The 9,830-nt window shown below is 38.5% G+C and overlaps 2 protein-coding genes across 5 annotated transcripts in view; both read left to right on the forward strand.

The window, feature by feature from the left end:
- LOC107554266 (cullin-5-like) overlaps positions 1 to 7,849 on the forward strand; it is a 13,362-nt gene extending 5,513 nt beyond the window's left edge. Inside the window, exons 11-19 of the mRNA XM_016236727.1 lie at positions 743 to 807; positions 1,699 to 1,831; positions 1,932 to 2,063; positions 2,158 to 2,281; positions 2,424 to 2,599; positions 2,697 to 2,858; positions 3,723 to 3,841; positions 3,926 to 4,049; positions 4,449 to 7,849. Of these exons, the coding sequence (XP_016092213.1) occupies positions 743 to 807; positions 1,699 to 1,831; positions 1,932 to 2,063; positions 2,158 to 2,281; positions 2,424 to 2,599; positions 2,697 to 2,858; positions 3,723 to 3,841; positions 3,926 to 4,049; positions 4,449 to 4,643 (1,230 nt within the window). The 3' untranslated portion in view covers positions 4,644 to 7,849. The remainder of the gene's footprint in view (positions 1 to 742; positions 808 to 1,698; positions 1,832 to 1,931; positions 2,064 to 2,157; positions 2,282 to 2,423; positions 2,600 to 2,696; positions 2,859 to 3,722; positions 3,842 to 3,925; positions 4,050 to 4,448) is intronic.
- A 795-nt stretch (positions 7,850 to 8,644) lies between these two features.
- Positions 8,645 to 9,830, forward strand: part of LOC107554268 (39S ribosomal protein L28, mitochondrial-like) — a 13,962-nt gene continuing 12,776 nt past the window's right edge. The window contains exon 1 of one of the 4 annotated variants that reach the window (XM_016236730.1): positions 8,645 to 8,962. The gene's annotated coding sequence lies outside the window, so the exon portion shown is untranslated. The remainder of the gene's footprint in view (positions 8,963 to 9,830) is intronic. The other 3 variants (XM_016236733.1, XM_016236732.1, XM_016236734.1) reach the window with 3 other exon arrangements.

Consider the following 9,830-nt stretch of genomic DNA (forward strand, 5'->3'; position numbering starts at 1 on the left):
GACACAGTGATGAAGCTGGTATGTGTTTGCAGTACACAAGCCACGGTTAAGACAGCTGACTCCACTGTGATGTGTCTCTCTCTCTCTCTCTCTTGCTCGCTCGCTCGCGCACACACACACACCGCTCTCTCTCTCTCGCGCGCGCACACACACACACCGCTCTCTCTCTCTCTCTCCCTCACGCACACACACCCACACACGATGCGCAAAACTCCGCATTTGAACAGTCAATAGCAAATACTTAAACTAATAACAAAACAGTAGCTGATTGTCACAGCAAAGTCAGAATTACCTCCTCTCCTAATTTCACAAAACGGTCGTCCATAAAATGCATTGTTGTTCTGTAGTAAGTAATCTTAAAGATTCCTAAATGCATCTACTTTCGGAAGGCCAAATAAAGTGCTTTTGCTTTCGCACTGAAACACACAGCGTCTCCCTGACATGCAGCTTCAACACTAACTGCGGTTACTGAAACCACGCTTTCTTTCTTTGCATGAATATTTGGGCGGCATTATGCTAATTTTTCCACATAGTGAGGTAGATATGTGGGGGCGTGTTAGAACGAGCCGTTTTAGGGGGGCGTGGCAGAGTCTTAAATTTGATAAAGAATATCTCTTTGGTTTTGAGACTTTAGTCTTTGCAACTTCAGGGATCGTATCTATGCACAATCAGCTTGTAACACTCCAAAGAGAAAGGAAAACTTGAAATCGCATCATATGACCCCCTTTAAATTTCCCCACAGGCATACAAAGCAGTTGTGAATGATGCCACAATATTTAAGTTGGAGCTGCCAATGAAACAGAAGGGGTGAGTAACGGCTGCCTTCTGGGCTTCTGATGACAGTCCATTGAAGTGAGATGCACAGAATAACCTTCTTTCTACTTAACTGATAGACACATTTACAGGCAACTCAAAGAAGCTGAAGTCGTAGTTGAGTAAACCTCTATAGTGGAGAGGTTTACTTTACAAAAATCTATGACTTAACAAAATAGGTTGGTCAAAAGAGAGAGAGAGATATCAAATTTGCTGTCACTCCCTCAGCCGTTGTATTAGAAATACTCTTGAAGCAGAACAAACCAGCTTTCTGTAATTGAATGCCAAGGAAATATAACACACAGTGTATTGTTATGAATGTACATTACATTTTTTTAAATGGAAAGAATAATAAAACATTAGATTTACAATATTAATTGTGGAATCACATTTTCACAGTTTGTGAAAAAGGGCCCCTTTGTAAGTGAGCTGTTTTAATTTAGTATCATTTAGATAATATAGTTTTTATTAATATTTTGAATTGGTTTTTATTTTTATGTTTTGTGTTTTCATCTTAATTTTAGTTAAAGTTTTAGTATTTTTTGATTATTTTAAATTTTTTGTCATTTTTATATGGTTTGTAATTTCTGTATGGTTTTCATTATTCCATTTTTATTTAAGTTAATTTTTATTTTAGTTTTAGTTATTTTAGTACATCGCAATAAACTAAATGAAAATGAGAAAAGTTGCTGTGGCAACTAGCTAAAATAAAATAAGTGAGTTTTTTCATATTTTATTTAAGTTAAAGTTTATTTTATTTCCAGTAACAAAAATTATTTTATGGTCTTAGTATTAAATATAATCATCCTGCTAGTGAGCATTAGCGATCCATATTTATGTATTGTATCAACTTGTATCAGTTGTGTTTGATGTTTCTAAATGCAGAGTGGGCCTAAAAACACAACCAGAATCAAAGTGTCCGGAGCTGCTGGCTAACTATTGTGACATGCTGCTAAGAAAGACGCCACTCAGCAAAAAGCTGACCTCAGAGGAGATCGAGCTCAAACTGAAGGAAGTGGTGAGGGGCTGTTGTAAAAAGTCACATGTTGTTGACTCGGTGCTTGTGTTGTTGTCCTCAAGTGTTTTGAAATGTAAATACTACTATTTTTTTTCTATAGCTACTTGTGCTGAAATACGTCCAGAATAAGGATGTGTTCATGAGGTACCACAAAGCCCACCTGACCAGACGTCTGATCCTGGACATCTCAGCGGACAGTGAGATTGAGGAGAACATGGTTGAGTGGCTCAGGGTAAGAATAAAAGAGAAATAAGAGTGACTGAAATTCAATTCAAGTGTTTTATACTCAAATGGCTCACTGTTTGCTTCTTTCTGATGTGTTTCAGGAAGTTGGGATGCCTGCTGACTATGTGAACAAGCTAGCTAGAATGTTCCAGGACATCAAAGTGTCCGAAGATCTTAACCAGGTTTTCAAGGAAGTACACAAACACAACAAGCTGGCTTTACCAGGTGCCTTACAAGCCCATTTGTCTCTCTATATATGCATTTACACTACCTTTCACCTGGGTTTGAAAGACATTCATATTTATATTCAGCAAGGATGCATTAACTATATCAAAAGTGGTCTCTTCACACCCCTTCTGTTACCCAGCGGACTCTGTGAACATAAAGATCTTGAATGCTGGAGCGTGGTCACGCAGCTCAGAGAAAGTGTTCGTGTCTCTGCCCACCGAGCTGGAAGACCTCATTCCTGAGGTGGAAGACTTCTACAAGAAGAACCACAGCGGCCGAAAACTCCACTGGCACCACCTCATGTCCAATGGCATTGTGGGTTTATTTTATGCACTAAGTTTAGTGCTTAGTAGTGATTTGTAGTAGCTTTAAATGCAACTTGCATCTAATCAGTCTGTGTGCTCTCCGGTAGATCACTTTCAAGAATGAAGTAGGGCAGTACGACCTGGAGGTCACGACCTTTCAGCTGGCTGTACTTTTTGCCTGGAACCAAAGACCACGAGAGAAGATCAGTTTTGAGAACCTGAAACTTGCCACTGAGCTGCCTGATGCTGAACTGAGACGAACTCTCTGGGTAAGATCGTGACTGGATATGTCGCATTTTATTCCATTAGATATTTATTATATTTCTGCTGTACTGTAGGGTTGTCAAAAGTACAGACTTTAACATTTTAAATATGTGACAATACCTGCATTTCCCGCTAGCATTTTGATCGCTGTTGAGGGGATTCTTAAACACCTCTGATTGGCCACTGTGTTCACGTGCTTAACAGATATGGCTGTGATTGGCTACGATGATCATCGTGTCACGCTCTTCACCGAACGCTTACACAGATACACACAGGAGCGTTTGAAAGCCTATGAGCAGGGATAATCTATTAGGAATCCGCTAATAAGACGGTGAAAAGCGTGAAGCGCTGATCATTGTAGCCAATGGCCAATTGAACACAATGGCCAATCAGAGGTGTTTAAGAATCCGCTCTGGTACCGAAGTCGGTACTTTTGACAAGCTTTATTACTGACATAGCTGCAAAGGTTTTCTTTTTTTTAACAGAAATTAAATATATATAATATTAAAATTCTGGCAGATACCTATAAGATGATAATTATTTCATGTTGTGATCGATAACTTATAAATGAGCAATCTAAAAATTTTATTCTGTTTTGTGTAAATAAATTCAAAATAAAACACTAAACTACAATTAATCATAATGCAACAAGTGCATTTAGATATCACAACATTATAATGTACAGTATGACAAATGGATATTCTTTTTTAAAATTTGATTACAATTAACAGTGTTATTAAATTCATAGTGTTTTTAAAGATTAATTAAAAATATCCAACATTGACTGATTCTGATCAATTAAAATATCTTTGTTTATAGATGTTGTACCATCATCTTCTACGTAACATCTTCCCTCTCTTTTTGTACAGTCTCTCGTTGCCTTCCCAAAGCTCAAACGCCAAGTGCTGTTATATGAACCTCAAGTGAGCTCTCCCAAAGACTTCACAGACAGTACATTGTTTTTCGTTAACCAGGAGTTCTCCTTAATGTAAGAGCATGTCCTCTCCTGCTTGCTCTTTCATTTGCTTATAAATGGTCCTTTTATTTGGAAATAATAATAGTTTCTCCTCAGAAAAAACACCAAGGTTCAAAAGAGGGGGAAAATAAACCTAATTGGCCGATTGCAGCTGACGACGGAGCGAATGAGAGAAGAGGAGAACGAAGGCATCGTCCAGCTTAGAATATTAAGAACACAGGTATGAAACATCAAAAAACATTACTAGTGCTCTTTTTTCATGAACACTAGTATACTTCCCAAACGTTTACCCAAAGTATACTTCAGTTTTGATGCGAATGCTTAGCGTATGCGTGTAGCCTTTCAAAATTTACTCCATTTGATTGTAGGCTATGTGTGCGAACAGAGGACCTTGGCACGCTAGGAAGTTTCCTTGTTCCGCGCCTGCACTAATTCTCTACAGAAGTTATGCCGATAAAAATTACAAAACTAATTAGTGCACTGTTCGCATAAAAACCGAAGTAAAATTTGTTTGTAATTTTGATGGTAAAAGACTGTTAAATAGTTAACAATTCATTCCCTTACTTTATATTGTGAAAAACTGTAATACATTTTTGTTTCTTCTACTGCAACATTTCAGGAGGCCATCATTCAGATCATGAAGATGCGCAAGAAGATCACAAACGCTCAGCTGCAGACCGAGCTGGTGGAGATCCTGAAGAATATGTTCCTCCCTCAGAAGAAAATGATCAAGGAACAGATCGAGTGGCTCATTGAGCACAAGTACATCAAGAGAGACGAAACGGACATTAACACTTTCACCTACATGGCGTAACGCAGAAACGACTCCGGAGATGATCCGTGACCGTTCTCGAGGACGGCGTACCTGTCGAGGATCAGGATGGTGATGTCTCGAAGATACTGCTTAGGCTGCTGGTCTGGCGGCGTAGTCATGAGCTTGTTATAACAACAGACAGTCACACATCAGATACAAAAATGTATTTAAAAAAATAATAAATCCCTGCCTTACCTTACAGTGAAGACACATGGGATGAGGATAGAAAAAATAGGAAAAATGACAAAAGGATCCTATTTTTGCCATTGGTAGTCAGTATGCATGGTGCGCGGTTTGCCTTTTGTATGTGTACATCTCCAGCAGCATGCGGTCAGTGGGAATGTCACATTCATTCCAGGACTTGTTTGTGTGTGCCGTGCTACGAGTGTTTTTTCCCACTCCCACATCCTCCGTCTGGACCTCGCCGTGTCCCATCTTCAGTGCGCAACCCGGGGTGAGAGCCGTCCCACCATCGCAACCACAAACACCTGGCCTTGCATGACGACACTGGAGTCACTGAGGAGTGCGGGCCGGGATGGAGGACTAGCATTAGCACTTTTCACACTCTCCGTCACAATATGTCAGCATGGCTTTATTTGGGTTGTTTTTCACGACTTCGGGTTTTGTTTTGACTTTTTTCTTCGTCAAAATATCGCAAATGAAAGATTTGATTGGCTGATAGCAGTTTAGGCAACACATTACTCTTTAAAATGCTAGCAAAAGAGATCCTGGCATTCAGATGTCACAAAGGGTCAAGGTCTGTGGAGAAAATCTTTCAGTTTGTGATGTTTTTTTTTCCGGTGTACATGCATTACGTTACACACCAAGTCAGAAGGTCAGTGTAACGTAGTTGCAGTTTCTTTTTTGTGCTTACTACACTTCGGTCACAAATAGCGACAGATGCCAACTGATTAGCTTGTGATGAGGTGGCCCCACTAAGGACCTGTAACATGTAGCCTACTCATCAAACCTGTTGAGTTTTAGCCACAAAACGATTTATTGTCATCGCCCCGTCACGGCTGAGCGTAAACAAGCGGTAAAGCACAGTTACAGGAGTCTGAGTAAAGCAAGTACTGCTTCAACCTCAGGTAAAGTAGGGCAGAGTCATTTTAAAAGTAGGTTGTGCTAACTTTAATTAGCGCCTCGCGGTTCTTGTTAATCACACATTGCCAAAGCGAAGCACAAGAGTGCTGATCTCAAAATCAAATAATGTAGGATCTATTGCAATTATTGTTTTCCCTCTATTTCCGAGGTCACCCTCGTAGCCACGTTTAGTGGAAAACAGGAAGTCTGGGCTTTTTTTTTTTCTTTTTTTTTTACTCATTATTGTCCTATTATGACCGAGTATCTATGAACAAAAGCTTGTGCAATTACTGATTGTGTTTATTATAATCAAATGAACTGTTAACATTTAAATGTGCAAAAAAAGTATTAACTCTTTTATTTTTCAAACAGATTTCCTGTAGTGATCGTGTCTAGTCAGTCTAAAATTGAGTTTTTCAGTGTGTTTGGAGTGACGGTTACCATATATCAGCCTGCCAGTGTGTTCTCAATAAAAAATAACAACAAAAATATCATATTTACTGGCTGATGACGTCTAGATTTGATTGTACGTTCATATCCAAACCCAAAACACTGAATCTAATGAGGGGAACATGATGACATCCCAATGAAATCCTCACCTGTATTTCTGTAACATTGCTGCAGTTCAACTGTCCATCTCCACTATGACATTTTCTGTCAATTCTGTTTGTTTTTGTCTGTTTTTAATGCAACACAGTCATTCATTTGTATCCCCAGTGTTTGATTTCACATGGTAACTGAAATAGTGAAAAGGTTCCTTTCGATTGTACTGAAAAGCCGTTCTTTATAAGATTCAGATGTACAACAGTGTTTGAGGACATTGTGTTATTTGATTGTCCACTTTATTTATTGATAACTTAAGCCTGTTTGAGAGGTCGAGTGTGTGTGTGTGTGTGCGTGCGTGCGTTTACGCTTAGGAGCCTTTTACAACAGGGTGCTGTCATATCCTGTTACGTTTATGCATTTTCATTTTTGGAATTTAAAATCGATGTTTCTCCTGACTGTATGTTTTCCTCTATCAATTTCTCTAGGTAAATACATATTTTAATAGGACAAGCACTATGATTTTCACATTTATCAATCACTGTTGGAGTTTGTTGTGTGCTTGTGTTACTCTAAAGCTAATTTGAATGACATCAAATGAAATGCAGTCTCAAAAGCTGAAATTTCAGTTCATTGTAGTGGAAGATGATGAAACTGAATAAAAATGGTGTGAATGACCTTTCGAGAGAATGCTACATGAAATTATGAATTCTACTTTATTGTTTGCGAATTTATGCATTTTCTCTGATGCACATGGTATGTTCCAGTAATAAAGTCTGTGTGCACTTCATTCAGTGGTATAATGCAATAAGTGAGCGTGAAACAAGACATTTTGAAATCTGTTGATGGAATTTTCTCTAATAAAGTTGCATACACAGATAAACACTCACTATTAAGTTGATTATATTGCACTGAAATAGTTCCATGTGTGAGATGGGGGTGATCATTTGATTTCTTGAGTGGCACAACAGTATTTTTATCATTTTAATACTGTATTAATAATGTGCACTTACTGTCCTTTTTGTCACTCCACTATATCACATACCAGGAGGAGTGGTGTTTGTGTTCTAGTTATCGCTCTTGTCTTGTAGAGTGTCTTCCGTCATTGATCTAAACTGACTAATATGTAAGGGTTTGGGTTTATTCTCAAAAGAATATGTCACTTTATACTTACACAGATATGTTCTGGTGATGGTTTCATGGTGAACTGGACAGTTGTCAGTATTCATTTGAATGACACATGAGGACAGTTCTGCAATTATTGCCCACATACACTTTCTGATAAATGGTTCAGTAGAAAACTGAACACACAAGTTCCCTGTAGTGTGACACACTGCTGTTACAACAAGTCCAATGTAAGTTTCTGAGAAGGTGCATATGCTCTGACTATGACTGTCTGTTTTCAAGATTTCTTGCCTGGAGCTTTAAAAGCTTCAAGAATATTTGAAAATGAATAAGTATGAGGTGAATGTCTGCCATTGAACAGTGAAGATCTGGAACGGATGCTATTCTTGCAGTGTGAGTCTAAAGCACTTTCATATACTGGATTTTTCTCATTTTTCTTTTTGCATCATTTATTTACTGGCGAAATAAAAACTATTTGAATGATGCTGATGTGCGTTTTTAATGATCTCCTGTTTGCACAACAAACACTGAACAAATAATAGGAAATTCCATAAACCTGTGCAATAAAATGAAGGGTTTATTTAACAATCTGAATGATACGTTTTAGTTGCTTAGTGAGTCTGATTAGGTCATAAACAAGTAAAGAAATATTTGAAGTATTAAAAACATAAAATAAAAAGAAACGGTATGTTTAGAAACAACAACAAGACTGAAATGAGTTGATTGTTTTAAACTGAAGTGAATGATCTTTGAATCTTAACCGACATATTTAATGTTCGGCAAGAAAATATATTAAGATAAAGTATTATAATATGTGTAACACATATGCTATAATTTTATCCTTTCATACATTAGAAAATAGCAATATATAAAATGAAAAAAAGCAAGCATGTCTGATTTGGATATAAGTCACAGCAAGTAATGATTAACAAAGCAAGGGAAGTATGTAAAGCTCCGCTCTACGTTTGGACCAATAGCAAGTAAGTAATTTGCATGTGGCGCCGTGCTGGCTTTGATTTAGAATTCCTGCAAATTTCGTGTTTCCTTAAACTTCATACTTTGGCGGGCAACAATATATCATAAAGTCATCATGATATGCTGTTTAAACACAGGTTCATAAATAACACTCACCATAGATGTAACACATAGCGCAAGAGAGACCTATATATTGACGCAGTCTCACTCTTAACAAGTGCCCGGATGAACCTCGGTGGTCCGGGGTGCAGGCTTCAAACCTGTAGCCGCTTAGCGGCAGAGTGGTTCAATTCCACCTTTCGGGCGCATGAGAAGTAGGCTGAGGAGGAGATATGCGACACAACTAGCTTTTTAACAAATTACTATTAAAATCTGAACTATTTTAGACCCCCTCGAGAACATTACTACTGTTAAACCCCCGGAAGCTCGGCCGTGCAAACAACCAATCAGCGCAGTAAGCGCTGGTGTCTGTCACAGGAAAGGACGTGTGGTGCCCTTGGGTAGCTTTACAGCGTGTGCTGACTGAGAGGCTAGCAGGCTAACACTGATCATGTAAACTTAAATGAAACATCTTCTGTTCGCGTTATTCCCCGGTAAGAACGCTGATCTGTATACAAGCCTTTTTCTTATCGTTATTAGCGTTGCATTTTTAGATTATAAAGCGTATATTTACATTTTTGGCGGTAGCTTATCAGCTAGCTTACAGTTTTACTCTACTACATGTGTGTATTTATAGTGTATATATGTTATATTATTTGTATATATTAACGTACTATTCTATATTACTATTAACCTCTTACCCTGCACCCTATTTTATATTACTATGTATTATTAGTATTATTATTAAAGTATTATTACTATAATTATTATATGTTTGTGTACTCTATACCCTTCTTTCTAAGGTTTTGTCTAATAAAATGCCTCTACACAAGTATCCACCAAAAATCTGGGAAGCCCTGAAGCTGCAGAAGGGCATCTACGCCCGTTTACCCCAGCACTACCTGTGCTCCCTGCAGGACAGCGCCCCTCCTTCACCTGTGCACTGGAGACCTCTGGGTGTCAAATACAGACTCAGTCCTAAATCTGGACACAGAGAGCGAGTGCAGGATGTGCCTATCCCTGTCTATCATCCGCCAGAATCACAGAGCGGACTCTGGGGTGGAGAAGGCTGGATATCTGGCTTTAGATATGCTAAAGATGACAAGGTAAGACCGAAGAGAGAACTACAGTAATACTGAATATTGATGATTTTGGTTCTTTTATGTGAATGCTAGTGGATAAATGAGACTGTTTCTTGAAGACGACTTATCCTGTCACACCAGCTTTCTACAAGACTGCGCAAAACCTGGAAGCCGCAGCTGTTTAACAGAGAGCTGTACAGTGAGATCCTCGACCAAAAGTTCACTGTAACAGTCACAGCTCGCACACTGGACCTTATTGATGCTGCTTTTGGCTTCGACT

This window comes from Sinocyclocheilus grahami, unplaced genomic scaffold (genome assembly GCF_001515645.1).
Source record: "Sinocyclocheilus grahami isolate Dianchi unplaced genomic scaffold, SAMN03320097.WGS_v1.1 scaffold496.1, whole genome shotgun sequence".
Lineage (NCBI taxonomy): Eukaryota > Metazoa > Chordata > Actinopteri > Cypriniformes > Cyprinidae > Sinocyclocheilus > Sinocyclocheilus grahami.